The 18,729-nt window shown below is 46.7% G+C and overlaps 1 protein-coding gene and 1 long non-coding RNA gene across 2 annotated transcripts; one reads left to right on the top strand and one right to left on the bottom strand.

Moving 5' to 3' along the window:
* Positions 1–315: 315 nt before the first annotated feature.
* LOC135805542 (CD151 antigen-like) lies at positions 316–17,524 on the top strand. The gene is made up of 8 exons (XM_065319594.1): positions 316–778; positions 1,593–1,634; positions 2,477–2,623; positions 3,938–4,012; positions 4,635–4,736; positions 9,257–9,424; positions 12,577–12,660; positions 16,805–17,524. The coding sequence occupies exons 1-8, from the start codon at positions 713–715 to the stop codon at positions 16,877–16,879; spliced, it is 759 nt and encodes a 252-aa protein (XP_065175666.1). The 5' UTR covers positions 316–712; the 3' UTR covers positions 16,880–17,524.
* On the bottom strand, positions 8,126–18,610 carry LOC135805543 (uncharacterized). The gene is made up of 3 exons (XR_010551148.1): positions 18,317–18,610; positions 17,818–17,903; positions 8,126–8,933 (listed from the first exon to the last, which is right to left on the bottom strand). It is a non-coding gene; the product is annotated as an uncharacterized LOC135805543 (long non-coding RNA).
* Positions 18,611–18,729: the final 119 nt, after the last annotated feature.

The raw sequence follows: 18,729 nt of genomic DNA, 5'->3' as shown, positions 1-18,729 counted from the left end.
ACGAAGCATGGCCCTCGCGCGATCGCGGCCATAACTACCTGCCAACACTCAACAGCTAGCACCACTGCCTGTGTGAGTGTGCTGCGGCGGTGGAAACTGCCAGCAGCGACACACGGCAACCTCACCACACGCACTATTACTGTTAGTAGTGTTACATTGTGGTCATGCTGGCATATCGCAGTCAACTGGACCTACATGTAGATAGAATACCCTGACTGAGTGTAGCCTCACACCGATGAGTCCCATGCATGCATCCTTCATCACACGGCATAAGTAAGACGTTAGTTGCACAGTTATACAGTCATGTAGTCACACGAATCTCTCTACGACTGTGTTCCACGCGGTCACTGCACACGGGTACGGAACAAGCCGATGCATCGATGGACACCAGCATCGACCAGATAGTGACACACAGTGACACACATAATCGCAACACGTCTTATGTCGGCTGAGGTGGAACACCGCTGAAGACTTGTAGCAAGCAGACTAGTCCAACAAAGCAGTTCACCGTCAAATGAACCCTTGCCTAGCTAGTGATTTCCATCCGTTTTCATCCTAACGTTCCATTGGCACTAGAAGTTCGTAGTGGTGGTGGCTTTCGTGGTCGTGGCTTTCGTGGTCGTGTTGACAAACTATCGTCACCGGAAGTGCAGTGAGCTCGTGGTGAACGCGTCCGCTTGGCGAGGAAGAACAGGAGTCGGGAGTCGAAATCATGGGTCTTCGAGAGAATCGGCTCGTTTTGAAATGGGCGCTATTCTTCTTCAACATTCTCTTTTGGGTAAGCTCGGGGCCGCGGTTGCGATGAGGTTGTACGTGCCTGACGTTTGTGATGCCGTGCCAAGTGGTGCGACTGGAATGCCCCCGATACTGCCTTCTTTCATCTTTGGTTACCCGACGGGCGGGGGTGATGGGTCTGTCTTCATGAGCACACCACGTAAAACGGCACTATGATTATGCTAAAGCTGCTCGTGTAGGAAGTACACAAGCTGTTACAAGACTTAGTGTTTGCACAACATCGATCGCTTAGGACTTGCAATGGGATGTCAACAGTTTTGTAGCAATGGCCATAGGTCGCTTGAAGCTGTCCCCTCTGTACTGCGCCTGGCTATGGGGCGGCAAAGAGAGCCCCTTTACTTTTTGTAACTTTTATGACTTGTAACGATTTTTACAGAACATGGGATTACGTACACACGGCAGAGGCGGTGCTACGGCCAGCCATCCTGGAAAGAATTTACTCTGGGGGTAGAACAAGTCTAGTGTGTGTGTGTGGGGGTGTACCTGGGGAAAAGAGCGGTGCCCTAGTGACCATGGTGTGTCCACACCCCAGCTTAGTACTATAGTAGGCCTCTAAAACAATCCTCTAGACTAAAGAGTACAACTGATGAGTCCCATTGGTTGAATCCGCCATTATGGTATCCTGCATGTTGAGAATACACCCTTGAAGATGGTGATGCCACTCACCATGCGCTCATGTCTGCTTTCAGACTGCACTGAGATCAGACCAGCATGCAAGTCCCAGTATCTGCAGCAGTCTCCGTGCATTCTCCTATTGCTGCTGACATCCATCTCTTGTGCGTGTCTGTCCATTGCAGGTTCTTGGAATAGCAGTGTTTGGTGTCGGCATCTATGTGAAGGTACAGCTTTGCCATTGCAGCTAGTGCACCGTGGTTTCATGTGAAATAACCCACTTCACTGCATACAGTCATGTACATGTACAGGTATATGCTGCACTTCGAGACTTTTTCTCGAAATCTACAAGAAATCTTGCCTTCAACCTACTGTAACTGAACCTAAACAATCTTGTACTAAAAAACAAATGCAAACTTCAATGTGACATACTACTTCTAGGCCACTGAGGCTGCACCTACACTGGTTCAGCTAACTAAATGATGTACACGCATGTACATGTACCAAAATACGGAAAAGCGTATACGGTAACGGTATAGTGCTCAGCCAATACATTCAACTTCACACTGATACTGATGACAGTATACCGTTACGTTCACTCACCATTCCAATTAAGTTGAAGTAGCCGTGTGTATTACAATCACACTGCACATTAACTGGATCCTCGGACTTACAAGAGCTAAACCGGACATTTTGCAGTTTGGAAGGGGACAGAAAGTGCATTTCTTCATGCGCCAGGGAATGCGCCTAGATGTGGGTATGTATGACAATCCGTAGCGCCAGCACTTGGCTAAGTCGTATGACCTCATTTCCCTGGGCTCATTCCCGTCACACTGCATGCTATGCAAAACACGCTGGGTATCACATGAAAAGCCGTGTCATTGACCTGAGCGTCCTATGACGTCCAAACTCCAAACGCCTGAAAGGGTTCAACATGAATGCTTTTTGTACAGTCACGATAATTATTATTGACACAGTTTGTACACTCAATCTGTGGACAGCACTGTGCCGTGATATTGTACATACCGGTGTACTTGTTCCTCTGCCGCCGGCACTGTGTATTGTGCAGACTGACCACAGCGACTACGCAATCATCATGGACGAGCACAGTAACGGCTACAGTGGAACGCTGATCGCGGTCGGTGCCATCGTCATGGTGGTGGGGCTGGTCGGTTGCATTGGCACGCTCAAGGAGAACAGAACTCTTCTTGTGGTGGTAAGCTACATCATAGCGCTGTGTGTCTGTGGGCATGGCTGCATGATAGGCACCGGCGGATAATACTAGTTATATGTGGAAATTGTGCTAGTAGCACTGCTAGTTATTTGGATCTATTGTGCTAGTTATAATGCTAGCAGTGCTGATAGTGCTACAAAATTGCTATCCTTGCGGTGGGAAATAATGATTTCCCTATGCAGTCACTCGGAATAGGGCAATATCGCAGGGCGAACACGGTGAAAAAATGCTTACACTTTCATTACATCAGTACAGAGGGCTTCCAGCGCTGCAGGGAGCAGCAGTGTGTCTCTCTGCGCTCTAAATATAGTGCTACTTTTCACGGTGGTGGCAACAGACTGGACATAGTGCTAGTTTCACACATCGATTGTGCTAGACAAGGTCACATTTGGAGAATTTATGCCAGGACAGTGCCGGTCTTCCCCACATAGGTCATTATGCTAGCTATTGTGCTAGCATTATCCGCCGGCGCCTACTGCATGACATTCATTCAAAATTAAAGAAAACGCGAAATACATGCGATTGCCGCGAAACCGGGAAATCCCCAAATTGCATCCATCCCGCAGCTCACACAACTGTCGCAGCTTTCGAAATTCGATGAGTTGTATGAGGTCGATCTTCTTTGCAGCAAAGTTGTACAAAATGTTCAATTGTTGCTTCTAGATTTGTAAAAGTTGTACCAAGCCACGCGAATACCATGATGATGTACTTACTCACCTGCATCGTTGAACTTCGCGCCAAATCAGCAAGGCGATATCACATCGCTGACTTCTTATGTGACTGGCATTTCGCGAGTTTGCATCGCACGCCACCGTCGCAGATCACGTCACCTCGCGCATCGCATCGTAAAAAAGCTTCTGTGAATCCCGCTTTTTTGAATATCCTCCAACGGCAGATCCAGCGATCTCTACAGGAGGGTTCAAGTATAGTCAAAACTGAATAGCTGATACGTGTACACAGACACTCCTATGGTTGCCAGTAGTACATTTAGGAAATTTAGGGGTTCCGCGGAACCCTTGGAACCCCTCCTGGATCCGCCCCTGTCCTCTATCTAACTGGCTCTGAACTCATGCTGCAGTGAAACAGTGTGCGGCTAGAACATGAAAAATCAAACCTGTCCAGCTTCATCCTATTCCGTGTGGATTGGCCATGGTGGCATGCTGATGTTGACTCACCTCTCTTCTGCTGCTTTTTGTTTCCATTGTTGTCATTGTCATCGCTGCTGCTGCTGCTGTTTCTGCTGCTGTTGATGATGTCGGTTTTTCTGCCATCACGGTCGCCATTGCTGTGCTTCAGTATGCCTCCTTGGTGTCGCTGATTTTCATTTTGGAATGTGTGGCAGGCGGCCTTGGCTATCAATTTCGTGACAAAGTAAGTCGATCTTTCAGTCCCCGGCCACCCCCCCCCCCCCCCCTCCACATTGTTTTCCCAGTATGTGAGTGGGCTTTACTCACATAGTTCAAGATTCCAGGTTCGCGTAGAGTTAAGGTCAATTCACAATATCACTTATTGCGACACGACATGCGACTTGCAACACCAGCGACGAGCTGCAACCGTGACACACGATTCACTATATTTTAGGTTTTTGCGACAACCCTGTTCTATTCATGCACTGTGCACGTGCACTGCACGTGCATACAGAGTAGAAAACTATACTCCATTTGTGTGCAGCGTGCGTTGCACGTTGCAAAAATTGAACTTTGGTCAACTTCTCCGGCAGCGACCTTGCTACTCCTTGCGACAGTATGCGACAGGCATTTCCTTGTCGCAAGTGTCATGTGTCGCACATTGCACTGGAGAAAGTGATATATCGTGAATGAGCCTTTATGTTCACATCTACATGTAGTAGGAGTCCATTAGGAAGAGACAAACTTTAACCATTTCAAATAGAATATGACTTGTACTGGGCCCACAGCAAGGATCACTAGCGGTCAGCTGCTGTCTCAAAGTAGACCGTACATGATGTCATGCACCCTGCTGTTCCCTGCTACAGCTGAGAGATGAAGTCATCAAAGGCATGAACACCACCATTGCCAAGTACGACCCAGCGGTCAACAACAGAATCCGCAATGCGTGGAAAAGCGTGCAAGCAGAGGTAAGCGCCACAGAACATTACGTCACGGTATTAGGGAGGTTTAGTTCCCACGTAACGGAAGCGCGTACGTGGGTGATCCACGTAAAGTGGATGAAGGGCACCCATGTTGCAATGTTGTGTTTAGTCAGACGGAACAAACAAAAGCATGAAGCGAAAGGCCCAAACCTGGTCAAAGACGAAGCTACCCGGGCCTAAGAAGCTCATCCAATATTTTGATTTCGTACTTCGGAAACTTCTTCAGCTGAGCACCCTTACAGCTCTCACAATGCGCTCCATTCTGATTTTCACCCATGTTCTGGCGGAACGTGGGTGAGCCTCCATACACGGTATGTCGTGAATCAGAAAACGTCTGTACATGGGTCACTGAGTATCACGTGGTACACACACGTAAAGTACCCACGGATTACGTGGGACTAAACCTCCCTATTGCCCCGTACCTAGATACACCCGTATGGAATGTATGCATATGGAATGTATATAGAATGCAACACAATTTCATGTAACTACGAACCAGCAAAGGCGGCCAGGAGGACATAAACGATTTATCTCAGATGGCCCAATCAAAATGTTGAAGGACATGTTTGTGAAATAGCATTTCAACTCTAGAATGTGCATGAATGTGGCTCCCTCTATCACCAGGGCATTATTATACACACACCTGCTATGAAAGTTCCTGCCCCCCCCCCCCCATTCACTGCTGGATGTTTAGGACTAATCAAAATGTTGGCAGTTGAACAAAAGCACACCTAAACAAGGTACAAGACTGAAGCCTTGAAGCTCGGCATAACAAAGCAGCAAAGCCAAGCCATTTACATTGTACAGTCTGTATCGGCTACAGAGTGACCAGATATAAGAATATATCGGCTAAAGTAATAATTATTGGTACGAAATATCAAAAGCAAAACGTATTTTATCCAGTAAAAATATCACTATAACCAATATTATCGGATGTAATGATATATCGGATATTATGATGGCAACACAGAATCAAAACATGCATAACACACTATAATATCGGCTATAGTGATAACTTTAAAATACATGTAGCAATAATATCAAAGGCCCTATTTTTTTTTACTTTCTTCACGTTGCTTATTTTTATAGTGATGCATTCACATGAACATAACAGAATTTTTTATGGAAATGCAGGCACTGTCAACTATGCAGCATGTTCATTTGTCAAAACGCCATGTTGGAAGTATTTCCTTGCCTTTCATGTGTCGATCGAAAAAAATTCAAAATCGATCGTATCGCATATAGTGATGCATCGGTTATAGTGATAAAATCACGGAAATCAAAAGGGTACGCTATAGCCAATACAGACTGTACATCAGCCAACAAATCCAAGTTACAGGTCGTCCCTCGTTAATGCATAATCTCTGGGGCTTGACAAATGTTATGTATTAACGGGGTTTATGTACTAAACGAAAGTGTACATAACTTGCTTGTGTACCAGAAGTTTTCACTTTTTCAACTTTTCTGAGTTTCTTGCTACCATGACTAGGCAGCGAGATATTCTTGATTCCCTCAATTTAACATAAAATTACAATAGCGAGAGTTCCCAGATTGCCTAGAGTGCTCAACACCACAAGGATGGAGCATTACCACAAAAGGCAGAAGAGAATAGATACAGCCGGCTAGGTCATTGTTGTAACGCTGCGTTTCATGCACATAGCAAAGCTAAGGCAATCCTCAGACAACTGATAACCTGTACATCATCTAATTATGTTATAACGGTCACAGTTAGCGAAGATTCTTCAGTTTACATGATACATGCCCAGCCGCACCTGTACAGTCACTCGGAAAAAAACAGAGCTTTGTCGGTTTGTGATGTGCGCTCTGATTTCTGAGCTAATTGCGTCCACAAGTAGAAACTAGAACACGATGTGCCTCCACTGGAAGGTGAAAAGACCAACAAATTGTGTACTATTGAGGTAGGTGGCATGCGGGTACGGAGAAATGTTATGTACTAAGGGGTCGTCCACAAATATCGATGTTTTTTTAGAGAAGATATTCGTTCGTTTGGGGGGGGGGGGGAGGGGGTTTGGGCCCTGTTCGTCTCTTTTGCAGAAAAAAATATCGAACTCTATCTATGGACGGGCGCGCTGTTCGAACATGTAGTTTATGACCTTCACAAAGTGAAAGTCAACCTCGTGAGCATAGCTATGGCAAGGTTGTGCGACCGTGGCAACATAAACCTAGGTGTATGGTGAAATTAGAGTGGCAGCTGGTCACGTTCCATGAGGAAATTGAACTTAATTAAAAAATATCGATCCCTTGCATAAACATGCGTATGTTCGTTTTGAGGGGGGAGGGAGGGGGTCTAGGGAGAAATGAACAAATATCGTAACATCGATATTTACGGACGGCCCATAACGGGGTTTATGAACTAACAAATTATGTACTAGCCGACACAATTTGTATGGAAGTGACCACGTTTCGTCCGGGACTTGATTTCTTATGTACTAACGAGGTTTGTGTACTAACCGGACTCGTATTAACGGGGGACGACCTGTACCTTCTACCATTTAGCCGCCAGAATGGGGACTGGTTGCAAGCTGAGTCCGTCACATGACTTGTGCCATTCAGCTGCTCCGCCGGATGGCAGCTATCATGAAGACTAATTTTCAAAAGCAATGTAGTGACAAGGGTACGTCCTCAAATCAGGGGTACACAGTATGCCACTACAACATGTCCCTGAGCATCAGCTGGCAAGTGGCCATTAACTCCGAAGTGTGACGTCACAGGTTGTTGAGAACTTTCAACTTTGTAGTAACTGGGTTCATGTATACAACCAACGCGTGCATTAGCACAGGGTGGTAACGTTTTCTTCTTCCACTGAAACTCTGTTCCCGGCCGAGTCCAATTTTTTGACTGAGTAGAATAAGTCGGCCCAGCTCATGTTCGAATCCGATGTTTGAACACCAGGCACAGTCCTGACCTCAGTACATCAGCACGTGTTGACCAAGCACCCTTACTTGTTGACGTGGGCAAGATGTGAGCTTGACGGGAAAAGGACCCGTTGTGAAAGAAGGCTGTTGCCTTCTCCAATGAACCTGAGCGATTGCGCTCGAGGGAACTTATCTGTTAAGTACATTAGTGCATGCATAGTGCAGCGATGGTAACTCAAAATGTCTGATTGGAAGGAAGTTGTGGGCTAGTTGTCTAGCAAAGTATGCAATACCCCCTCCTCCCTACACACACACACACACACACACACACACACACACACACACACACACACACACACACACACACACACACACACACACACACACACACTACTACTACTACTACTACTACTACTACTACTACTACTACTACTACTACTACTACTACTACTACTACTACTACTACTACTCAAAATCTTTATTTGAAAGAACCCGAAGTTATAAATATGGAAAAAGAACAAAAACGAAAAAGAGATTCAAAGCAAAACAATGATGAAGGCAATTCAAAATCAATAATCAGAGAAGGTAGCGAGAAAACAAGAAAAGAACACAATTGTAACTCCAACTCCAAAGCACGAAACAGGGATTACACTGAAGAGGGCATTCGTAATAGAAAAACAAAACAAAACAAAAACTGAGCAAGTCATTTAAACACGCGACAGTACACAACATTCATGAACAAAATTTGCAGAGCGCTTAGTACGATAGGATGCTCTACAGCCACGCAAACAAGTGATACACCAACGAAGGAGACAAAACGATAAACGGCAGCGCAAATGACTCATCACAACAGAGTACGATAGATCGATATTCTTCTCGAGAATCAGGCTAACCAGATATTTCAAAAATATGGTGCATTACTACTATTAGCGAGAAAACAAGAAAAGAACACAATTGTAACTCCAACTCCAAAGCACGAAACAGGCATTACACTGAAGAGGGTATTCGTAATAGAAAAACAAAACAAAACAAAAAAACTAAAACTAAAAAAAAAAACTACTACTACTACAACTACTACTACTTGCAAGTACTACTACTCAATATTGACAGCTGCCAGAATTGGCCACGCCGCTCCCAGAGGGGAGGTACTGTCAGAGAGGTTAGGGGGGAGGAAGGCAATGCTCCAAGTGGCGATCCAGATCTTGCCGCCTCCGGACTGTCGGTTGTGGCAAACTTGGCAGTGAAACTTGAATTGCTGGCGTTCAGCCATAGTAGGGCGCTTTGGACAGGTTCCACAACGGTGACGCTTGAGACCCGCAGCCGATTTCACACACACACACACACACACACACACACACACACACACACACACACACACACACACACACACACACACATACATGGTACACACGGTGCACACACACACACACACAAACAAACACACATGGTACACATGGTACACACGGTACACACACACACGGTACACACACACACACACACACACACACACACACACACACACACACACACAATGGTCAAAATTCTGAATATGCCATGAATACCAAGGCAAGATGGTACTTCACTTGAATTTTTCAATCTCCATGAACATTTTTCTTTGCCTGGCTGCAGAACGAGTGCTGTGGTGTTCAGCAGGATGAGGACTGGCTATCGAATGAAACCCTGTGGTATGACTTCCTAGTGATGCACCAACGTCTTGACAAGAAGGAACTACCATATTCGTGCTGTCTTCCATCCAATGTGCCCTGCAGCATATATGCTGAGAACCACTATAATGAGGTTGGTGCGTGTGTGTGTGTGGGGGGGGGGGGGGGGTGCATGTGTATGCCGCAGTCACTTGGCTCAGTGTGTACTTGCAGAACGTCATGTACACATGCATAGCAGGCCAGTGAAGACTGCGAAAGTGCCATGTCACCGGCTCTGCACGCATGCTTTTAATTAACAGATTTTTGTGGGCAATATGGCGTATCACTGCCCTTGGTGCAAGCGTTGCCCAGTGGCCATTGACCTGACCAGGCCTGACCTGATCGTGACCATGGACCATGATGGACCTGGCAACGATCACGAGTCATATCATAACAGTGACCTATTATTGTTGTGACCAAACACACTGTGACAACAGGGGCGTCGGAAGCAGTTTAACATTGGTGCGGCGAAAGTGTGAGAGGGGGGTCCGGGGGTCCTCCCACGGGATTTTTTTGAAAATTGGGCCTAAAAGGCCATATTTTTAATGCTACCGAATAATATGAGAAATAAGAATATGCATGCTCATGACACACCGCATTGTCGATGTAAAATATGGTACCTGTACAAGAGTCGACAAGCCATCAACAAGGTTGAAAATGTAAAAAAAAAAAAAAAAAAAAAAAAAAAAAAAAAATCCAAAATTATTGGTGCGGCTTTGGCCGCACCTGCCGCACCGGTTCCGACGCCCCTGGACAAAGTTGAATGCAATGTGATGCCCATTGGCAATTCATCCCCCGGTGAGCCAAGGAAAAATCATTGTAACATTGAAATTGTGGGCACAAGTTATGCGATCGAGTCCACCAACTAAACCAGATTTTGAACAGTCAAACGTGCACAATGTAGCACACAACTGACAAGGAGTACTGAGACATTCCACGGCACGAAAGTCAGCTTGAGCACTGCTCGATAGCGCTAACCAACGGCCTTCCAACTTGGAAGGTTGATGGATATTAGTGCCAATTCCAAAGAGGGGAAGGCAAGCGCCATTGAGCCGAGCACAAGCTACATTCCAAGGCTTCATGGAATGCTGGCCTGGTATGATGATGGGACGGCAAGACCAGACAGAACGGTCAAACCACAATTCGACAACGCAGAGCAACAACCACCCAACTTGGGAGGCTCAATATTATCAGAGATGAAAATATGAAGGGGAAGCTTCACGAGGACAAACTGTAACAAACCGAACGCCAGTACCCTACGGTACTGTGCTTAGTGGATGACAATGATGAACTAACTAATTGCAATAACATGTATAGTATCACACAACGATCGTTTCGCAGTATTGTTCATGACGGCTCTTCAGGTGTGCATTAAGAACTCAGATGGTGAGCCAAGGAGAAAAATTGTAACATGGAAATTGTGTGCACAAGTTATGCGATCGAGTCCACTCCAGCTGACTTTCATGCCGTGGAATGCCTCAGTACTCCTTGCCAGTTTTGTGCTAGATTGTGCACGTCTGACTGTTCAAAATCTGGTTTAGTTGGTGGACTCGATCGTATAACGTGTGCCCACAATTTCCATGTTACAGATTTACCATCTCTTTCTTTTATCGATTGGTGTAGCCCAGAGACCGTTTGGAGAGTGTTGTGAAGATGACTGTATGGATGTAGTGGACGGCTACAATGGAGTCTTCGCATTTTGAGAAGATGACTGTATGGATATAGTGGACGGCTACAATGGAGTCTTTTCATTTTGAGAAGATGACTGTATGGATATAGTGGACGGCTACAATGGAGTCTTGGCATTTTGAGAAATCACGGTGTAGACTAAGTACTTATGATAATGGACTGTGTTAGCTGCTCCCGGCTAATGATGCCCCCTCACACCGGAACACAAGGGTATTATGATTGGATAATTAGAAGTATTCGATAAGAGTGTAAACAGAAGGAGAACAGGACAACGACAACTCAAGACTAGACTACACTACAACAGAACTGGAGCATGCGCTCTTCTATGTGAGTGCTCATTGCCAAGGGGAACGAGCGGGAAATACAAATAGTGAGTATTCAGGTCGTAGCATACATACACCTATTACACTGTGCCCCCCTAGCTTAAATTCACGTCCACGGGAATGAACGAAATACCTAGGAAACAACAAAAGAAAACAAACCAAATAATAAACTCAGTCCAGGACATAGTCAGCTAGTCGAGCAGGTGCAGTGCGGACACGGCCAGAACGACGAGAAACAGGAGAAGAAGTACGGACCGGATCAGACGACGGTGGCTGTAGCGGCGGAACGCAGCGCGGCAAATCATCATCGGGCAGCGGCAATGTAACAGGACCGGACACAGTTACAGCTTTCTTGAGGCGATTGAAATGGACGGTACGTTCACACCCAGGCATAGACAAGGTATACGACGTAGGACCATTCACACGAACAACACGAAACGGACCGGACCAATAACGGTGGAACTTGGCAGACTCGCCAGCATGAATCACCTTATCATGCAGCCAGACTAAATCGCCAACGACAAACGAAGCACCACTGCAGTGAGCATCATACACTGACTTCTGGTGACGATGGACAGCAGCTAACTGAACACGAGCAAGAGAATGAGCCTGAGCTAAACGATCACGTACGAGCTGAACATAGGCAAATGGGGAGAGCTCGGGAGGATCAGGAGGAGGAAAGACCAGATCAACAGGCAGGCGAAGCTCAGCACCATACAACAAACGGGAAGGCGTAAAACCAGTACTACTGTGTACAGCAGCACGGTAGGCGAGAAGAACAAGCGGAAGGTGAATATCCCTCCAGTCTCTCCGGAGGCGTGGGTTCGAATCCCACCGCTGCCACCAGTGTTAGCTGCTCCCGGCTAATGATGCCCCCTCACACCGGAACACAAGGGTATTATGATTGGATAATTAGAAGTATTCGATAAGAGTGTAAACAGAAGGAGAACAGGACAACGACAACTCAAGACTAGACTACACTACAACAGAACTGGAGCATGCGCTCTTCTATGTGAGTGCTCATTGCCAAGGGGAACGAGCGGGAAATACAAATAGTGAGTATTCAGGTCGTAGCATACATACACCTATTACAACTGTATACCAATGTACCTATACTACAAGTGCATGCATACAGCAGCTGCTGATCTGTTTCTTCTGTCCTGGTAGCACCAGCTGACCGTGTCCAGCTTTTGAACCTCTGTGTGCTCCTTGTCGGTGTGTTGATCTGTGTTAGACCTGCTTCGGTGTAGTGCACAGTGCCGTGCGCTACCACTGGAAAGAATTGGCTGGCACGGCAATCGGCATTGCCTTCGCGCAGGTATGTGTCACAAAGCACGACACATGTGCACAACATCATTGCTATGAGGCTCTAGGGGTGAAACAGTAACCCTTTAAGGTAACAAACGGGTACTTGGCTTAAAGGGGAAGTATACCCTAAAATCAAATTTTCACCAGTTGTAGTCTTCTGGGTGCTGAGTCGAATGGTCTTGGTCCGAGGAAGCTGCGACGCTCCCTTCCTACTTGAATCCCAATCGAACTCGCGCACTTCCACCAAAACTGGGTGACTGCGCCCTACTAGATGGGGATTTGTATGCAAAATGTCACTAAAAGCGCCATTTCGTTCTTATAAAAGCACGGATCACCGCGATTGGCCCATATGTTGTAGTCTTTTGGACGCTGAGTCGACTGGTTTTGGTCCGAAAAGGCTGCGATGCAGCGTTCCTCCTTTATTCCCAATCGAACATGGTTGAACAAGCGGTCACGTGCTCCTGCGTACACCAGTCAGCTGGTCACCGTGCCTGCAGGGTACAACTTACTAGCCTGTTTGACCTTTTTTGGGTACAGTCCTGTCACTCGAGTTGAACCCGAGTTGAACCTTGGTGTGAAAGTTGTCGCCTGCTGGCGCGGTGACCAGGTGATTTGGGCACCCAGGAGCACGTGACCGCTTGTTCAACCATGTTCGATTGGGAATAAAGGAGGAACGCTGCATCGCAGCCTTTTCGGACCAAAACCAGTCGACTCAGCGTCCAAAAGACTACAACATATGGGCCAATCGCGGTGATCCGTGCTTTTATAAGAACGAAATGGCGCTTTTAGTGACATTTTGCATACAAATCCCCATCTCGTAGGGCGCAGTCACCCAGTTTCGGTGGAAGTGCGCGAGTTCGATTGGGATTCAAGTAGGAAGGGAGCGTCGCAGCTTCCTCGGACCAAGACCATTCGACTCAGCACCCAGAAGACTACAACTGGTGAAAATTTGATTTTAGGGTATACTTCCCCTTTAACAGGCGGGTTATCGCGTTCCCTTTAGCAGCCAGTAGTTACAGTTACTATACAATAGACTTCCACATTTCGTGCCAGGAGGACATGCGAAGTCATGCAATTCACAGCAAGTGTACTACATCGCGACAAGCGTAGCATGCGCACTTACTGCGCTACATGCACAACAGCCTCCTAGCCTAGATCATTCTTATTTTCATGTTTTACAGTCTATGCACAGTTGAATCACCGTGTATGCATTGCAGGGTTCTAACCGTGTATACATTGCAGGGTTCTAGCCAAGGCGGCGGGGGGGGGGGGGGGGGGGGGGGGGGTAGGGGACGCAGCCCCCCCCCCCCACACTCATTTTCATGCTTTTTCATGCCATTCGACGAAAATGCTGTCGATAGTCAGTACTTTTAAAAGGGTTCATAAAGGCACATGTGTCTGGGGTGACGTCAGGTGTTCGCTCCGTACGTTGCATTTCGCATTGCAAGACAGTTATTTTGAAAATGGAAAAATGGGTTACGGGTAGGGCTGAAACGATTATACCGAATAATCGAGTACTCGTTTGATAACTCTAGCGATCGAGCAATCGTTTAGATTACCGATTACGATTATTTTGCGTTTTTTAAATTTGTGTCCAGAAAGTACTGTAAACCCTCGTTTTGTGAAGTTTGAATCAGTTTACGCTGGGAGTATGCAGTTGCCAGCGGTATGGTTCATGTTCTGAGGTTAAATTGACTTCAAAACTGCCATGTTTCGGAGCTACCCTTTCACTAATGCAGATTTGTTGGTATTATGAAGGCATAGTTTGTGGAAACAGAGTAATGTTTGCACAGAATTATGACTCTATTTGCTAACGATTATAATCGATTACTCGATCGTTAAGGTGGCAGACTACCCAAAAATTCGCTGAAAAATCGAATTTGTAAATTCATATTGAGTGCTACGTCAGTTGAAAGAGCATGAATAGCTGCAAATTCTCTGAAAATTGTGTCCCTATCTGACCAGCCGTTCAATAGTTATGGCCGAAAATGTGCCCTTGCAAGGAAAGATTTTTTTGTTGCATGCTGTCATTTGTTGGCAGCACTGTATTTGAATGTGAGCAGACCGTGCGCAACTTGTCGTATTATGAAAACACGCGAAAGTGTGCAGAATTTTGCCCAAGTCCAAAAAAGCCCAAAAAAACACGTTAAAAACCACGTATTGGGCTGCACGGCGGCGGGCTTCGCCCGCCGCCGTGCAGCAGGACTTTTGCCAGCACCCTCGTGACGTTGCAGATATGTGGCTTGATTATTGTAGTTGACGTTGATTTAGTGACTTTGGCAAGTTTGAGTCGTGTCAAGAAGTCAGGTAGGATTCAGTACTAGGCAGTAGTGAAACGTGAGTGGCAGTCTTTGCCGGTTTCTGAGGGCATCCTGGATTTGGTGTGCAGTGCTGTGGAAATGGCTTGCTGTGGAGGTCCCAGCACTGGATGTTGTATCAAAGGTACGACCTCGTAGCACGTGCTAAACCTAAAAAATTCAAAAATTGACTTGGGTCTGTGGGAGTCCGCGAGAGAACGCCCACTCGTTCCGTTGTGACAGATTCCAGGGCCACGTTGAGGGGCCCTACCCCACCACCCATGGCTGCTTCTGGACTTGTTTTAGGTTTGGGTCCCGCGCACGGACAGAATGGGCACGAAAATGTGAAAAAAATGTAAATGCATTTGTTTGGCTCCTGGGTGGCTCGCACACCGTGGCCCTATGCCGGAAATTTGAGTTTTTCCGGCCTGGAAAGCCTGTCAGTGAGGCGCAAGAACTTGTAAATCATGTCCTGAGGGCCAGCATAGTGGCAGGAGTGTGTGGTCAAAATTTCACTCAAATCCACTGAGAAACACCAAAGTTACGGTCAATTGAATGCCATATGAAATTTATGGGTAGGCTGCCCCCTTAAGCTAAAGAGTAATCGATACATGAAAATCCACGATCGTTTCAGCCCTAGTTACGGGGTAACTGCTTCCCCCCCCCCCCCCCCTACTATTTTGACCTGGCTAGAGCCCTGCATTGGCATGCTGTGCTTGGTGAAATTCTAGCCTGGTCGTTCTTTGGCGCTCCGTTCTTCGGCGCCCGACAGTACCGTAATGAGGCAGGCATCGAACTCAACAAAAAATGATAAGGGACTGTGGGTGTTGAGCGGTCTCTGCTTGGATGACAGTCAACTTATGATTTTACTCCCTCAACCTTATGAATACTGTGATGAACCTAAAACCCTATGAATACTGTAATGAACCTAAAACCTATGAATACTGTAATGAACCTAAAACCCTATGAATACTGTAATGAACCTAAAACCTAAAAGCTGCCTAATTGATATTCATGAGACCGTGACTCCTGAGGGAAAGTCATCTCAACAGCAGTAGCTAGGCTGAGGGAAAGTCATCTCAACAGCAGTAGCTAGGCTGAGGGAAAGTCATCTCAACAGCAGTAGCTAGGCTGAGGGAAAGTCATCTCAACAGCAGTAGCTAGGCTGAGGGAAAGTCATCTCAACAGCAGTAGCTAGGCTGAGGGAAAGTCATCTCAACAGCAGTAGCTAGGCTGAGGGAAAGTCATCTCAACAGCAGTAGCTAGGCTGAGGGAAAGTCATCTCAACAGCAGTAGCTAGGCTGAGGGAAAGTCATCTCATCAGCAGTAGCTAGGCTGAGGGAAAGTCATCTCAACAGCAGTAGCTAGGCTGAGGGAAAGTCATCTCAACAGCAGTAGCTAGGCTGAGGGAAAGTCATCTCAACAGCAGTAGCTAGGCTGAGTGAGGGAAAGTCATCTCAACAGCAGTAGCTAGGCTGAGGGAAAGTCATCTCAACAGCAGTAGCTAGGCTGAGGGAAAGTCATCTCAACAGCAGTAGCTAGGCTGAGGGAAAGTCATCTCAACAGCAGTAGCTAGGCTGAGGGAAAGTCATCTCAACAGCAGTAGCTAGGCTGAGCGAAAACATTATTATGTCTAGTGGATAGTGAGAAGTATAGAGGTCAGGTGAGTTGTACCCCACCCCAATACGTAACACTACCCCCCCCCCCCCCCCTCTCAGTCCCATCTCACCCCAATACGTACCCCCCCCCCCCCCCCCCTCTACCCCAAGATGTAATAACATAGCTCTCTCACCCATGTTCTAACTGTTGCATTCTTCTGTTTTTTGTTTTGTTTTTTTTTGCTCGGTGTTATCCCAGCTCATTGGCATCGTGCTCAGCGCCATCTTAGCACATTCTATAAAGAAGTACGGCCGTTACAACCAGTTTGATTGAGCGGCTTGCCGGCCTGCACCGAGTGCCGCTCTGTGTGCATGTACATGTCAAATTCTGGTCTAGCTCAGCACACCAAACCTGACACATTCTATAGCAACTCATGATTACGGCAATGCCCTAGAGTACATTGTCACAATGCATACTAACTTAGTAGCGGGTTGGATCTGGTCAACAACATGCCGGATGCTTTCCCATTGTGCTTGTATTGCCACTGCTTGGAACTGTTTAGTTTGGCCAAACCACGCTGCGATTGCATTCCGTGCCAAAGTTTTTTTTCACTTGCTGGTGCAAATCCGAGCGGCTCAGCGCCAGGATCCAGAGTCGATGCGTACCGCTGCAGTTATTCCCATTGCATGTCATTCATTATTCTAGCATTCCTCAATCCAACTACATGCAGGTCGATCCTCGATCCTCATACACGTGTGGTCTTCCTAGGCTGCTCCCGTTCCTATTACACTTGATTGCCGTGTACATGTATGGATGACTATTGTATGTATGTATGTATGTATGTATGTATGTATGTATGTATGTATGTATGTATGACTGGCTAGACTGACTGAGAATGTGGTCCGTATCACTCGTACATGTACATGTACCAGTCTGTTCATTTTTGCTTTGAAAACAAAACTGAACTCAAGCTGTTTACCCGCATATAAGCCACGTTGATGGAGCATAGTCACATGTGACATGGCATTACTCAATGTCAGAGTATGGCTGCACCGATTGATGTTCTAGATTACCTGCTATAAACTGGATGTGCTGCAGATGTAGGCGTGTCGACTCACGGTGTGTTTCGTGATGGGCGGTCGTGACACCAAACGGCATGCGGAGCCGGCCTAGCCTCTGCGCCAGGCTAATTAAACCCAGGCCACTCGGGCTCGATAATCACCGTGAGTTTTACTGAGCCACGGTATCAACACTAACTCGCCATCACCTACCTGCTCAGGTGGCAGACATGCTGCCGCTCAGGGCTTGGCCGTCTTGTGACTCATGGCAATCGGATGGAGGGTAGTCTGAATTGTGCCTGCATCAACGCAGTTCAGTCCAAGTTTAGAGGTATCATTGTTGTATTGAAGTCACATGAAATCATAAGAATTATATCCGGGACAGTGCCAGGTCTAACCGGCTTGGCCAAGTTGACGGCGGTGATCAAGCCAGACAACCATCGCCGGTTATGGCTACATGCAAAGTTATAAGCTCGGAGCTTGTACTCTTGCTATCGTGATGTATGTATGATGTATGTATGATGTATGTATGATGGATGTATGATGGATGTGATGATCTTGCTAACCACTGATTATAGTGCTGCAAATCAGCAGGTCACAACAGTCAACCGTGACCTTGTCAAATGCGGCAATACCACGCCGGGTTTCAGTGACCAGTCCTACACATAGGCACATGCTCTGGAAGTGAAAGGGTAACTGAGCCCCTACGTACCGTGAGTTACTGCCCTCCACATAAGTGACATTCACTTCTGACGGTCACTGAGCCTGGCGTAGAGGCGGCTCCGCCTCGGACCGGCGTCGGATTTTGCCAACTGTTACTTACTTACTTCAATACTTGCCACACACTGTCAAACTGTTACTTCCACGGATAAACCTAAACACTGTACTACTGCCCTAAACGGTGTTCTCCTTCGCTCGAGATAGCACGAAGCTCGAAGCTCTAATATCGCGATACGAGTATTGATGCAATTGTGACGCTGTACGATACTTCCTCGGATATTATTCGGGCACGTAGATATCTAGATCTACGTACATATTCATGTCATTTTATGTCACCCACGTGGCCGCGTGAATTTCCCGCGCTTACATGTTAGTACAGTGCATAAAAACATGTGTCGATAAGTT

Source organism: Sycon ciliatum, chromosome 1 (genome assembly GCF_964019385.1).
Source record: "Sycon ciliatum chromosome 1, ocSycCili1.1, whole genome shotgun sequence".
Taxonomy (NCBI): Eukaryota; Metazoa; Porifera; class Calcarea; order Leucosolenida; family Sycettidae; genus Sycon; species Sycon ciliatum.
Note: the sequence above shows the minus strand (reverse complement) of the source record. Positions and strands in the feature narration are given on the sequence as shown.